General features: G+C 41.0%; 1 protein-coding gene across 8 annotated transcripts in view; it reads right to left on the bottom strand.

Annotated features, from left to right (window-relative positions):
• ELAVL4 (ELAV like RNA binding protein 4) overlaps nucleotides 1-15856 on the bottom strand; it is a 96224-nt gene that overhangs the window by 49652 nt on the left and 30716 nt on the right. For all 8 annotated transcript variants that reach the window (XM_083742520.1, XM_083742517.1, XM_083742521.1 and 5 more), the window contains exon 2: nucleotides 1499-1739. In XM_083742520.1, the coding sequence (XP_083598646.1) occupies nucleotides 1499-1739 (241 nt within the window). The remainder of the gene's footprint in view (nucleotides 1-1498; nucleotides 1740-15856) is intronic.

The raw sequence follows: 15856 nt of genomic DNA, 5'->3' as shown, positions 1-15856 counted from the left end.
GTTCTTACTTTTAAATGTTCTCAATTACTGCACTCTCAACTAGCTCTTCTCATCTGCATTTTCTTGCCTTCTCCATGATCATCTGAGCCACCACTGTTCCCCTCTGCAGTCTCATCATTATTCCCTGTCTACAGGTCTTCTGTGTTTCCCCTGAACCTTCATCACTGTTCCCTATGTCTACAAGTCTTCCCTCTTCTTCAAGCCATATCCATACCTGCTTCAGCTGATTTTATAATACCCTTCTTTCACCAAACCCTTTCCTGAACCTCCCAAACTTACCAGCCCCTCCCAAGACACCATTCATCCTTGACCACATGCTCCTGCATCTGTCAATCTAATACAGTTCCTAAACCCTCTGGATTACAAGGCTTGCTTCTTTACAATGTGTTGTATATTATTGTTGTTACCATGAAATAAATGGATCAGTAAAGAAATTAAAGCAGGAAGTTTGTAAACTCCTCTGCACATTTTGGCAGCAGTCATCTCCTCTCAATAACGAATGAAGCAAACAAGATGAGCTGCTTTACCAAGCTAATTGGGCAACCCTAGCTTGTTAACCCCAACAAACTATGCCCAGAATACACCAAATTTAGTCAACCTTTCTGGTACTGGGAAAACGTTGATTACCATACTAAGCTAAGCTGTACCAAACTGTCTATAGAAAACAATCCATAATGATGAACTAAACTGAACCAACCTAAGAACCATATTTTATTTATAAAGTGGAGGGGAGGGGAGAGGAACAGGATGATAACTTAAAAGAGAATACATATTTTGATTACCGTAAAATAAACTAAAATGGTCCTAATTTTGAAAGGGAGCTGAAATTATGAGTTAGTTGTGTGACCTACTTGCAAACAGGTTCACCTCCATGGCTCCAGCCCTTCCTGTGTTGATTTAGAAATTCAGTCCCCATGAGAACCCCTGCATCTACTTCCACCACCTAGGCCTCAAGGTACTACATTCACAGTAAGCATCTATATGTATTCATCAGGCAGTCTGTAGGCGTGTTGGTGGGAGGGCTGGACTGGCTCCACCGCTATATCCACATATTGCTGACATCCCCACTGTCTTACCCCTCACCCCCTTGGTAAGTTACAGTGTAGCCTGGAGGTGAGATGTGCAGCAGCGCCCCTCCTTGTGTGTTACATCAAAGCTATAGTTAATGCCTGGTCATATGGATGATAGTACTTTCATCTAGCTCTAAGGCATCTCAGCTTCCTCATCCTGTAACTTCACACACAGGCGCTTGTGCGATTTCCTCTTCTTCAGAATATCTAGCATAACTCATGCCACTGGTGTTGGATGACTGAGGGAAGTATCGTAATGAAACATGGACACGTGATTTCTATATTGCTGGGCAATGTAAAGTGTTTCTATAAAAAAGATGTAGTAAACTTTGGCAACTTGTAAAGACCTTGTCAGAAGTCAAAGAAAAAGAACCCCACGGCATGCAAGTCCCAATCTCAAGAAATAAGAAAACAATGAAGCACTTTACCTGTAATTTTGTCTCTCACAAGCTTGCAGGACTCTATTTCACCAATGCTCCCAAAAAGGCTCCTGAACTCTTCCTGGGTCATATTCTGGGGTAAATAGTTGACTATGAGGTTTGTTTTGCTGTCATCTGTAGCAGCCCCCGTCTGCATAGGGGAAGGGCAGTTCCTACTGTTACTGGCAGGTCCATTGGTTGTATTGGATGTTGGGCCATTTGACACCTGAGGCTCCATGGTGCTAATTATCTAGAACAGAAAGGAAAAGGGAGGGAAATACCATCTTAAAAGTCTGAGATACAGTTGCTATTTTTAAAAAGATACTTACAAATGAATACGTAGGTAACATTCATGGCCAATTTAAGACAGTTAACAAAAAAACCCAGCTTGATTCTTCTGCTATTGTTGTAAAGTAGGTCATGCTAGTCTTTGGCAGAGAGCACATACTAAGATGCAGAGGCAAATAAAACCTCCCCGTCTATTTTTTCTCCTCCTTTTTTTGTTAATGAAAAGCTAATTTCTCTTTTCCTGGTGTAACCTTTTTCACAAATGTGTATTTACACCACACCAATTTAATTGATTTAAGGTATAATGACTATGATTAAAATCATAGTTCCGTTTAAGTGGAAGAGTCCCATATAGAGGTAGAAACTGAAAAGGTAAAAATACATTAGCTATTTAATTACTGTAACACCCAGCGCTGTGACAGGTTTATCTAGGGCATTCAAGCTACAGAAAGATGTGACTGTGATCAGCTTGAAGCAATAACCTCTCAAGTCTCTACCGAACACACTTACTTGTATCACTGAAAGGCCTGGATTCTTCAGTTACATTTATCACCAAGGGCTTCTTTTGATTTATTCTTACACTAAAGGCCTGAAACTGCAAATACATATATATTTGAGCTAATGTTCCACAAGTAAACAGCCCCACTTTAGCTGAAACTGGAAGAACCTCTTCATTTTCTTTGTTTGTTTGTTTGTTTAAAAAGGGGGTACAAGATAAGGAATGTAAACTCTTATTAAGCCAACTTCTTTTAAGGCTACGTGAGCTTTAAAATCATACAGAATTATTCAACATGATTCATTAAGACATAAGAAATTACCTGTTAGATCAGACCAAAGGCCTACCTAACTCAGAATTCTGTTTCCCAGTGGCCATCCAGAAGCCTCTGGGAGCTATGCAAGCAAGACATGTGTGCACTAGCCCTCTGAATAAAATAGGCGGCGTGAAAAAGTACTTCTTGCTGTCTGTCCTGAATCTTCTATCATACACTTATGCTGATTGTGATCTAGGGATGTTTGCTTTTCTTAACTTGAAAGAGGTGGGGATTGGAAAATGCTATCGTTATTAGGGAAATGCTATCGTTATTTCCTTTTACCAACTGCAAAACCTGTGTCCTATCTTCCACAGCAGATACGAGACAAAGATGAGCAAAGGAACTGAAAGAGGAGGGCAGAAAAGTTGTGCCCTCTTTCAGAGTCTTAAAACGATTCAAATGGAGAGCTACCACCTCTAGACCTAGTGTCCCCACCTGGTCCTAAAGATGCTTTAACTTTATTTCTGAGAACAATCTCTCACTGTTCCATTACACTATTATTGGGTATGTCATAGTGAGTTATGAAAGCAAACTGATGCATTTAACATTTCTATTCTTATCCTAGAAGAGAAAAAACAAAAACGTGGTTCTGAGCATAACCTACAATTTTCAAATGCTATAGATTTCAGAGTTGTCTTCTTACATAAGGCCAATAGTAATGAAACTTCAGAAATAAATTTTACATATGAATAAATGAAAGGAAATTAGTTAGGCTTTAATTACGCAAGATATTGTGCAAAAGGAACATAAAATAATTGGGGGCAAACTATTGATGACACAAACTACTCTGCAACAACCAATTAACAAATTGTATTTGTTCATAGACAGGTTTGTGAATGCTGCCTTATGTGAAATTCTCACAAATATTCACCAGGACTGCAAATGTTAGGAAGCAGGAAGCCACAGCAGTGTCATCATCATCTTTTGATGCATGCATAGACACATCCTTTGCCGCATCAGAATCTTCTTGATGCATAGGAGTAGGAGAAAAATCGTAATACTTATTGGTTCCCAAGGAATCCTTAGTCATCAATGGATGGTTACCCTTTGAACTGGACGGCCACTTTACAGGAAGGTTCACTGCATCTTTTGAAATACAGAACTACCATCAGGAAGATGACACTTCCTCTTGCAAAAATGGCTAGGAGAACAATTTTCTTACAAGCCTCGGAAAAACTATCTTAGGGTCTTTTTGGGGGGGACTTGCAGACTTGGTAGAAAAAGTAAAGACACAGGGGTGGGGAAGTTAGGCAAGGCATGGGTCCCAATCTGCCCCTCCAAAATATACACACCTGCCTAATATGATATCATATGTGACATCAGGTGTGGGGCAGAGGCACGAGTTCCCTGTGGGGAACTTTATCATGCAGCCAGTATATGCACAAAGCAGGGTTGAAGTCACCACCTACCAGCTGGTGGGCAATGTCTTCAAGTCTGCCGGATAAAATATGCAAACTAGTTCCCTGTAGGAAACTCTAGCACAGCTGATCCTTGCAGAAAGTAGCTCTGCCAGCCGTGTGTTCAGCACTTGGAAAATGCCAAGCACAGGGCTGGCACAAACCCTTACACTGTCATTCCCAAGTGCCTGGCAACCAGCTGGCTGTTGGATGCTTGGGAAGCACTGGGCAAGGGACTTGGGCAGGTGGGTAAGCTGCCTCGCAGGGGCGGAGACCAATGTATAGTTATGGCAAACTCATTCTCAACCTGCCAACTGTTACACAGCCAAAGCAACACCATTCATGCAAATAACATTGCCTAATGTCAATGGCTCAGCAGGCATGGAATGCTGACTGGCAGGGCGAGGATGGAAAAGGGGAAGGGGCTGAAACTGGGTGAGGGCACAGCTGGCTGTGATCTTAGGCAGAAGCACTCCACATTGCAGTATTTTGTTTCATGCACCACTTGTAATCAAAAGCTTTTCTCAAGAGCTTTCTTGTTTCAGAAAGACCACATACATGATATTGGAAGTTGTGGAAGTAAGGGCGGATTTAGCCTACTGCTTAATACTCTGCTTCAAATTCTAAGAGTGCTAGCAAAATCAAAATACGATTATTCTCGGTGTTTAACTCGATGTTGGTTTTTGAATTTCTGGAATGCAATCTTTGCTTTAGTATTCTAGATATAAACACAGGAAGCACATATATCTCAAAGTGCAGTTCTGAGAACCAATTTGTAAAGACCACTTTGCAGACCTAAGCACAGTGGAGCTGGCGGTGCAGGAGCAGGTGGCAAATAATGAGAGACATAAACTGTTATTGGATTAAATTGGGCCACAACTTCATGGACTACAGAGGAATCCTGGTTATGCAGGGGAGTCTGTTCCTGGACATGCGCAAGTCCACTCTGCCCCCACCTCCCTTTTGGCACTGAAAACAACGCATGTGTCAGCAGTCACACATGTGCTGATCATGTGCAAGTGGGGAGATGCCTATACAGTGCAACAGGTATAGCAAAGGCACTGGACATATAGCCTTATGATCTAGCAGTGCACGTTGTAATAGCTGCAACAGGCATAAAAAACATTAAGTGCTCCACCAAGACCCTCAGTAATTTTCAAGCCATTTCTTGGTGGTGGTGGTGTTTGTGTTGGGAGCCACTGATGTAGAAGATCGAGGTAATGGCTCCATATTACTGCCAGTACACAACCGAAATACATAACCAACGTGAATAAATTTCCACATAAATCAGAACAAGATCTAAAATAAAGACAAAGCCAACAGCAAGAACCTCCCTCAACAGAAAACGCCTCCCAAACATAAGCCCAGCCCAAGAGTCTGTTCAGCAGCTTCAGTTTTTGCAGCTGGAATCAGTCAGGGTCCCACCCTCCCAAGTCAGGTAAGAAAAGACCTGAAAGGCAGGAAACAGGTCTCCCAGGTCTCTCATAGCCATTCAGGAAATTTCTGCCTTGGCTCTTTCTCCTACAACTGTATGTTCATGGAACATGGAAGATTCAGAAAAAGGCTATGGCAATATGAGTGGCTGCTAAAGCAACATTCCCCTTCTGCTCCCACCCACATTTCAAACCTTAAATCTCCATTTGTATTCTAGAGTCCCAATTCAACTGAACATATCCCCCCCCCACTACACAGTGCTCACACAGCTGCATCAAGCAGATTTCAAATCTAAATACTGATGGATGCTGTGGACCAGCAAAACAATTCAAGAAGCAAAAATCCGCATTCCTTTAAATAAGACAGACAAGTCAACAGTCAGCCTGTATATACTTCATGTAGAGTTGCCACTTTTTGACCCATGTTTAAAGAGCTATCTGTGCAGAACAGTTCCTCTCCTATCCCCTGACCATCAACAAAAAGTTTGGACTAAAAGGTGAGAAGAGGAAATGGAGCTCCATTTGCCTTATGCAAGTGCTGCACCTAAGCATTAGCCTCTAAATCTCTGCCCTTTCCTGGAACACCCTTCCTTTTTCTTCAAGCAACGCTCAGCAATAAAATGGTGGGGCAGAGGCAGCATGCTGTTCCACAGAGCATTAAGCTCTCCCCAGACCAAAATATTGTAATTCAAAGCCTAACACCCAGACACACATAGAGCTCCTGAAAAGTGGGCTTTCCTATTCCCGTACATCATGTTGCACACTTGGTAGAGCCTATCCCTCTCTATTTAAGTTATCAGGAAAGCCTTCAGGATGCACAAGCAACATGTGCATATTGGAGTTTCCAAACCTAGATGTAATAATAAAAAAATAATAATATTTTATTATTTATACCCCACCCATCTGGCTGAGTTTTCCCAGCCACTCTGGGCGGCTTCTAACCAAGTGTTAAAAACAATACAGAATTAAATATTAAAAACTTCCCTAAACAGGGCTGCCTTCAGATGTATTTTAAAGAGAAGATAGCTGCTTATTTCCTTCACATCTGAAGGGAGGGTGTTCCACAGGGCGGGCGCCACTACCGAGAAGGCCCTCTGTCTGGTTTCCTGTAACCTCACTTCTCGCAATGAGGGAACCGCCAGAAGGCCCTCGGTGCTGTATCTCAGTGTCTGGGCTGAACAATGGGGATGGAGACGCTCCTTCAGGTATACAGGAGTGAGGCCGTTTAGGGCTTGGTGGAGCTGAATTGGGGCACTGCCGTAAACTTTGCAGTAGATGGAATCTTTCAGAGACAACACACCATTGCAAATATGCCTGAAATCTCACAGGATATACAACTATATGTCTGGAACCCTGCAAGGGAAGAGTGGCTTGAGGAACAATCACTTGGAATAGTATAATGGCAGGTGGATAGGTGGTTCTCCCTGTTACTCTATATCCACCCTGTTACTCTTGCCTCTTCTGTTTACATTCCCTCTTCCCGTTATCTCCACTTATTTGGCAAAGTGGTGGTATCAACAAGGACAACTTAAATTACAATAACCTTTATTGTAGCTTCTAAACTCAGTTGCCCCAAAGCCTAAAGAAGAGGTTGCCAACGTGGCTTATTCCAGACGTTATTGGACTACAACTCCCACTGCCTTTGATCAATACAGGGAAATGTTCATTTTCTTAAAAAAATGTTAATATTCCCAGATGTCAAGCAACATCTGGGTATTGAACTGGAAAGAACCTCACATTGTAGAAATAAAATCTTTTAAATCCCAATCTGACTAGTGCAAGTACATGAAAACATCTATTTTCAATAGGGAAATATGTTTGAATGAGCAACAAAGTTAAAAAAACAAAAACACCCAAATTATTAAAACAAGTTTGACCAGCATTCACAAACTAGCAATTTCTAAGTGAGCAAAGGGAACTGGGAAATATGGTAATAAAATGGAATCACTTTCAAATTGGTTGGATGGGTTCTGAAACTAAAAGCGAGGGGAAATACTCAAAGGGACTGTGAAAGTTTATACTGGCAAAGAAAGTCGCTGTGGTAAAATACAACTTATCAAAAATTCATTAACTATAATTTCATATTATTTCTAAATGTTAATTAATGAACAGAATTAGAAAATTATTTCATAAAATAAACACTGATAAATAATGCAGCATTCTGTTGTCAAAGGCAATTCTTTCATTATCATTCCAACATGCTTTTGCATGTCACAACAAAGTGTCAGAGGGGACCCATTGCAAACTTAAGACTTGTAGAAACGCACTCCTTTAAAATAATTATTTTCAACACTGTGCTCTATTCTGCAATTGCAAACTACAGCATGTATAGCATCCATGTTTCAGAACCTGACTTGTTGCTGACAGATTATGGTAGCTAGTCTATGCATCTAAAACAAAATACAAAACAGTTATACTCCAAAATATTTTTTAAAATATATAAAAAATTGTCCAGTAGCACCTTAGAGACAAACTAAGTTTGTTCTTGTTATCAGCTTTTGTGTGCATGCACACGATACCATGCACACAAAAGCTTATACCAAGAACAAACTTAGTTGGTCTCTAAGGTGCTACTGGACACAATTTTTATTATTATTATTTATATATTCTGACTGTGTCAGACCAACACGGCTACCTACCTGAATCTACAGTTATACTCCTTTCTTGATTATCTGAATCCAGTCTGAATCCCTATATTAATTCAGTCCAAGTTACAGCTAATAGACAGAAAACCCATGTCCAATTAATCAAGTATTTTAAACACACACTAAGTAATTAAGTTAATATGATAAACTCAATCTAGGGGTATTAGTTCCACCCATCATGACTTTAGTAGTGTCAACTGCCAAACTGTGGTCCCTTGCATGCTCCTTTTACAAACAAACAAACAAACAAACAAACAAACTCCCTTCTTGTTTATACAACACCTGGCATCATAGAGGTCTCACTCCGAATATACTTCTAAAAAGCTGAAATGAACTTTGCCAATAATATTGCACTGGGAGATTGTATTCTTGATTCCCCTCCCCCCAAAGTCTTCAGATTCCAATAAATTAGGTGGTGAGATACTCCTAACTTTTTGTGCCACACACTTTGGCAGCTTCTTGATTCTTCCTTTGTGGCTGATAGGGATGTGGGAGAAAATGGATTCAGTTTGCATTTAAAAGCAAATTTTCCCAATTCACACTTTTTGAAATAATATGCAAACAATAACACAGCCATCCTCCACAATTCACATCTCCAATGTTTGCAATATTGTTCTCCAGCCGTGTAATATGTAAAATATCCCTACAGTGGTGTACAGTGTGCATATAAATGCATTTATTAGTGGAAAATACAAATACTTTGCAAAAAAATGTGCATGTTAAAAAGAATCCATGCAAAAAATTGTATATTAGGAGAAATTTGCATTTTAAAAATCACAACCTGATTTGAAAATGTGAAGAATCGAACTGAATATTGCAAAAAAAAAAAAGCCAAAAATTAACATAGTCACCCATCCTCAGTTGCTGGTTTAGCATTACTACTCCAGGAAATGAAGAATTAAAATGTGAGGCCCCAAATCCTTCATCTTGTGCAGACATGATAAACCCATATTTCCACTAGCCAAAATGTTAGAAGAATACTAGAAGAAAGCAAGAGGATATACTGATGATCCTTGTGATCAAATCACACCAGTTAATGTCTTCTCTCTTACTTCCAGCCTATCTCTCATGTCACACTTGGACCAAGACAGAAATGCCCCTCAAGTATAAGGGAAATCCAAATCCAAGGTTTTCACAAGTGTTGATTTGAAAGGGTGAGTCACAACACAATCTCATACATGCAAACTCAAAAGGAAGTCTCAATAAGATGATTGGAGCTTATTCCTAGAGAAGTGGACATAAGGTTACAGCTTTCAACAAATACTTAATTTCTTCTATTTAAAACATTGGGATAAATGCTTAAATTTGTTTAGATTGTGCATTCAATGTCTTCTTGATATGTGTTAGCTATTGCATAGTTTTAGTATTTTATTGGAGGTAATCATGATAATGTGCTTCAAGGACAGGGCATAATCTCTTAATATATCAATCAATAAACTTATTCTTGTTTAAGTAGGCTGGTATCTGAAAAAACGCCGTGGAAATAATATAAAAGCTTATCTGTGGGACCTTCAAAAGTGTATTTGCTTCTCAATAACACAACTGCCAAGTTTCAATGTCAATTACTATTTTTATTAAAACTTCTGTACTGCACAACAAGACTTGCTATTATTTACTTAATAAATACATTTTGAACTCAAAATAAAAGAGGAAAACTAAGTTTCAGAGTATCTCTGCCTCAAGGCAAATCCAATATCCCCGAAATAAATCTTTAACCCTCTGCATTTTGACACAACAACCTGCAAAAATGTATGAGGGTATCATCAACATTTTTCCAAAGAACCTTGGCGAAAAACAGACCTTCTTAGTTGCAGAAATAACTTGTCAAGAAAAATTAAAAGCTTCTGGTCTAATGGATGCTTATCAATGTCTAAATTTTTGAGTGACAAAACGTTACAACTTTTATATAAAATGTAAGATTCAGCCTGTAACATGAGTAAGTTAGAAATTGGCACTTTTATGGTTTCATACTACTGGGCACCGTAACAGGCAAAATACCTGCATAATAACTGAACTATAAATAACAAAAATATATTGAAGTTTATGTTTTAAACGTTTACAGGGTTTTATATTGTATTTTATGGGGAAGTATGCCTTCATATAATTGTAAATTGCTTTCTAAAATCATATATAATAGTGTCAAAGGCCATGGCAAATAGGTGCATCTTCAGCCATGATATACACTGTGTAACAGATGCACATATGCTAGGCAGAAATTCCACAATTTCAGGGATGCTAGAGAGAATCTTCTCTCCTGGGCTAACAACCCCCAAGATTTTGAGGGCATATGAACCACTTAAAATCCAAGAAGATCTGTAGGGAAAGAGGCCATCTTTCAGCTATTGGGACCTAAGTCATTTAGGGGTTTAAACATTAGCATGAGCATCTTAAACTGGGCCAGGAAACAGGCAATCAATGCAGCTGTTCTAAAATAGGGTTTATAAGCTCCAAATGGAAACCGAGCCAGTAATCTGGCTGCTGCATTTTAGACCAACTGAAGTTTCCAGGTCATCTTCAAAGGCAGCCCAAAGTAGGTAATAACAAGTGCCTTGAATTGGAGCAAGAAACAAAGTGGAAGCCAGTGTAATTTAAGCAAGACCAAAGTAATATGGTCAGGAAAGTGAGCAGTAGAAATTATTCTGGCCAAAATGTTTTGTACCAGCTGGAGTTTCTGAACACTTTTCAAGGACAACCCCACATGTAGTGTGTTTCCGTAATCTAATATGGATATGATTAATGGCTGTGTAACAATGGATGATCTGCTTTCTTCAGGAATGTGTGCGCTTGTATGCTACCCAAAGCTGGGAAAAGGCATTCCTAGATATTGCAGCTGCCTTTACATCCAGAAACCCCTCTAAACTGATCCTTTAGAAAAAGTACCAGAACAGGTTGTAATTCTGAACACGGACTCGCATTTCTACCTTTGCATTTCTACTTCTGTCTCAGTTACATTAGTTGGTTTTTGACATACTGCATGAGAGAAATGGACTGGTTTGCACATCATATTAAATCAAGAACAAACTGTATCTTAATGTACATGCTTCTGAAAAGTTATTGCTCTGCTTCTGCTGCGCTGCCAGAAACAAGCCAGAGTCTGGTTTGTTACAACAATCCAAATCCAGGCTCTTGGTTTGTTTCCATCAAACCGTTGGGTTATCACTTTTGGTTTGTGAGTCTGCCTGGCTTCAGATGCAACAAGCCAAGACAACAAGAGTAGGGTCCAGAGCAGAATGAGTGTGTTCCAGCAGCAGACCGCACGGTCACATGAAATGACCATTTGTTTTTACTATACTTTAGTGTGGTGCATGAAATTAGGCCAGTGATGGCCAAACTTTGCCCTCCAGCTGTTTTGGAACTACAATTCCCATCATCCCTGGCCACTGGTCCTGTTAGCTAGGGATGATGGGACTTGTAGTCCAAAAACAGCTGGAGGGCAAAGTTTGGCCATCACTGAATTAGGCCAGTGTCAATTCCCAAAAAGAGAGAAGCATGTGCTAATGGCTACGACTTTCTTTAAAAAGAATCTTAGCATAATGTTAGGGCCAAAGAAGACTTGATGAGATCTCCTTCTGGTTTTTATTTTTCCATAGTATAACAGAAGTCATTGAAAAGGGAGAATCCAATCAGAGGGGCAGTAGCTCAATGGTATAGCCTGTGTTCTGCATTCAGAAAGTCCCAGAATTTTAAATGATGGCTGTGCTTCAGTTTGAAAAGTGCAAATTAGGTAGGTCTGCCTTTAAAAGAGACTCATAGAACAGTGTCCCAAGAGTCATTGGACTGCAGGTATCACAACTAAGAACTGAATCAGACATAAGAATTGAATAAAACTTCTGCTCCATCCCTATCTCACACGATATTACATTTGCTTTAGCCCTTGCTCTGCTACTGAGCCACCCAGACAGGAGCGGCTCTATCTGATGGACAAAGCCATATTAGCCAGTAGCTGCCTACAAGGTAACAGCATGGTTACTGCTGCATGGGCACACCGGTGAGAGCACCAAATTGGCTCCGCTGGTGAACCAGCAGAGACACAACCTTACCAGGAGGGCGAGACAAATGGAAGCAATGTAGATGCTGTGAAGCTATTGCTGCAGTCGTGGTCACAGAGCAAGTCGAGACTGGGACTAGTGAGTCCTGAGGGACATGTTGGAAACAAAGCAGAGCAGGAAGTGTACAAGTACCATATTTTTCGTTTCATAGGACGCACCTAGTTTTTTAGGGGGGAAATAAAGGAATTTCCCCCCCAAAACCAGGTCGGGGAATCCAAAGCAGGTCGGGGAACAGCGGGATGGCGCCGCTCCACCTCCCCGCTGTCCCCCGAGCTTGTGGGGCTGGCCGATGTCTGTCCAAAGCGCGGGGCACTGTGCTTCAACGCTCCCCGCGCTCCGTGCAGCAGGCTGCTATCCGCAGCCTAAGGAGCCCTGCAGGAACTCCCGCGGGTTCCCCAGGCTTGCTGATAGCTTCCTGAAGCCTGGAGAGCGAGAGGGGTCGGTGCGCACCGACCCCTCTCGCTCTCCAAGCTTCAGCGAAAGCCTGCATTCGCCCCATAGGACGCACACAGATTTCCCCTTCATTTTTGGAAGGGGAAAAGTGCGTCCTATAGGGTAAAAAATACAGTAATTTACTTATATACAAGCTTCATTTACTCATCATTTTCATTATCTAGAAAGATACAAGACTATATCTGTAAGGTATGCCCAACTTACTGTATGCTGTTAGGGGCCTGCAACTATTACCTTCCAAGTGTGAAAAATCCAAGATGGCTCTTAATGTGTAAAATTTGTGAGAATTAGAAAGCAAAAATTATGTGCCTTCTGATAATCACCAGTGCTCCATAGCCATATGCAACCTATCCTTACATAAATGTTTCTGAGCACAATAAACTTATTTTAGTCAAAATGCTGACAAAATTCACAATAAAAGCCTGTTTTCACCAAGGTGTCACTCACAGAAAAAGAATTATCCCAGAAACTACGACAAAGATATATTTGCCAAATTTACTCCAATATTTATTCTAATTAAACAGTGTTAGCTATAAACCTCTACATAAATTGCACTCTTGAGCTAGTTCTAGCATAACCACAGAGCTATGGCTTTTAAAGAGTTTGTTCCAAGACAAAAATAGCACATATATTTTTAATTAACCACAGCAAAATGACCACTGTCTGTATAGTCTCTGTTCACATTAGCAAACAGGTATTCTTGTGCTGTTGAGTTTGCTGCACTCATCATAGGTCAGGAACCCTTTTCTGTCCAAGGTTAACATTCCCTGGTGATTAACTTCTTGGGGGACACATGCCAATGATGAGTGGAACAATCTATCTCTCTCTCACACACACACACACACACACAGTCATGGGCTGGTCAGATCAGGACGATGCAGTTACAGTGGTACCTCGGGTTAAGAACTTAATTCGTTCTGGAGGTCTGTTCTTAACCTGAAACTGTTCTTAACCTGAAGTACCATTTTAGCTAATGGGGCCTCCCGCTACCGCCGCCCGATTTCTGTTCTCATCCTGAAGCAAAGTTCTTAACCTGAGGTACTATTTCTGGGTTAGTGGAGTCTGTAACCTGAAGTGTCTGTAACCCAGGGTACCACTGTAGATGGTTTGTAGGGACCCTGGGGAGGTGCCCAACTTGGGGGAGCCCGACAGTGAGGATACTGGAAAGGAGCCAAGTGGAGGATCCCTCAACCTGCTCGCCTTGCCTGTCTCTGCAACAAGAACCCCACGCCCTTCCTCCCTCTTCAGCCCTGCTTTCATCTCCAACACTTCCTCTGTGCCTCTAATGCCACCCATCTCAGAGCTGTCAGTCACTGGGTTGAGCTCTGCCTCTCTAGAGAGGTTAGACACACCCATCACCTAGGTTCTGAAAGTGGCCCAAGGAGGCATGAACAGATAGAGCAGAACCTGTCTGCCAAAAACCTATCCCAGAACTTCAGGCTTGGGGTGGGGATGGAGAGGACACCACAGAATGCAGGAAGAGTAAAATCTTCTCTTACTATCTACTCCCTCAGAAATTCCAGTAGCAATTAAGTTTTTAAAACTGCCTGCCAATGGCAGCGTAAATGCCATGAGGGGGCGAAGCCAAGAAAGATACAGTGCAGGCATTAGCAATTGTGCCATTACTCTCTCAATGTGGCTGCCCTGCATGTGCTAGAAGCTGCTGGGAGTGTGCATGGGGTGAACCTTCTCACAGCTCACATACCTTTCTGCTGTTATCTAGTTTGCATTCGAAAATAAACTTGCTTTCTAGCAAAGAAATTCATTTTCTGTTTAAAATTACAGTGGTACCTCAGGTTAAGAATTTAATTCGTTCTGGAGGTCTGTTCTTAACCTGAGGCACCACTTTAGAGTTAATGGGACCTCCCGCTGCCACTGGAGCACAATTTCTGTTCTAATCCTGAAGCAAAGTTCTTAACCCGAGGCACTATTACTGGGTTAGTGGAGTCTGTAACCTGAAGCGTATGTAACCTGAAGTGCCTGTAACCCGGGGTACCACTGTATTAAGCATTCTTTTGCTGTTTTTGTTTTGTTTAACTACAGTGTTCCTTATACTTGAAGCAAGTATCTGCAGAGATGAGAGAGGCTGAAGAATGACATATACGAACAGCATCACAATGCTGAGAACGTCTATCTTTAAAAATAGGATTTTATGCTTTGCTTCCAGTTTGAGGCAGTAATGCTTCTGAATACCAGTGGCTTGAAATCACAGGAGGGGAGAGTGGTCCTGCGCTTGAATCTTGCTTGCTGGCATCCTATTGGCCCCTGGTTGGCCACTGTGAGAACAGGATGCTGGACTACATGGCCCACTGGTCTGATCCAACAAGCTCTTCTTACGTTCTTATGATCACATCTCTCATTGCTTTAACTCCTGAAATCTCTCCAACAAACTATGCACAATGGGAAGGCGAGCTTTCAATTTCCGCCACCTATCTAAAAAAAATATAAAAATTTAAATTTCAGAAATGTATGAATACATAGGCCATCTCTGCAAACATTTTGCAAATGGCTTAGCCCGTGACCAGCTAGAAAATGCTGAGGTTGCTAAGGACGCAAGAGGCAATCTCGGTTGTGAGTCTTGGGGTTTTATTAAGTTATTTTTCGTTTTATATCTTTATGTTACTATCTTCAGATAGATAGAAAAGAGCAAGTAAGTAAGTTAATTTTATAATGGTTGCACCATAACCTATCCTCATACAGGGTCAGTGTTGCTTTCCTAAGTACTTGGGGGATGATAATTTAACTATCTGTTGTAATCTTCTACTGCTAGGAAATAAAGGACATAAGGGTCATAGTTCAATGACAAACAGTTTAATAGCAGAACATGTCATTCATATATTTAGATTTCAGATTTAATTCCTCCAGTGTAGTAGGCCAGGGGGAACACCTCCCTCCCACCTCCACCAGAATAACAACCCAACAAAATTCACCGTCACAGAATAAAGTGATGATTACGAGGCTAAATATGTTTCAGAGGACATAATCAAGGGATATTTGCCGTCAAAGTCAGAAAAAAAATATACATGTGCCAAGGTGATAAACCTCTACTGCCAGTTGCTGGGGACAAATAAGAGGTTGACAATCATTCTGTCCTGTTTGCAAACATCTTTGTGACACGAGACTGGCCACCATCACAGACAATGCTATTCTAAACAGACCTCTAGTCCAATTAAACAAGACCATTTTTATCGGAGAAAATGGGTTTTCTTTATCCACAGTCAAGTATGAATGGGTGGTGAGCCCATGGATTGTATCCAAGTAAACTATGCTCAGAGAAGGCCATTACTTTC

This window comes from Podarcis gaigeae, assembly GCF_964106915.1.
Source record: "Podarcis gaigeae genome assembly, chromosome: 6".
Taxonomy (NCBI): domain Eukaryota; kingdom Metazoa; phylum Chordata; class Lepidosauria; order Squamata; family Lacertidae; genus Podarcis; species Podarcis gaigeae.
The sequence above is the reverse complement of the archived record's forward strand: the minus strand, read 5'-3'. Positions and strand labels throughout refer to the sequence as shown.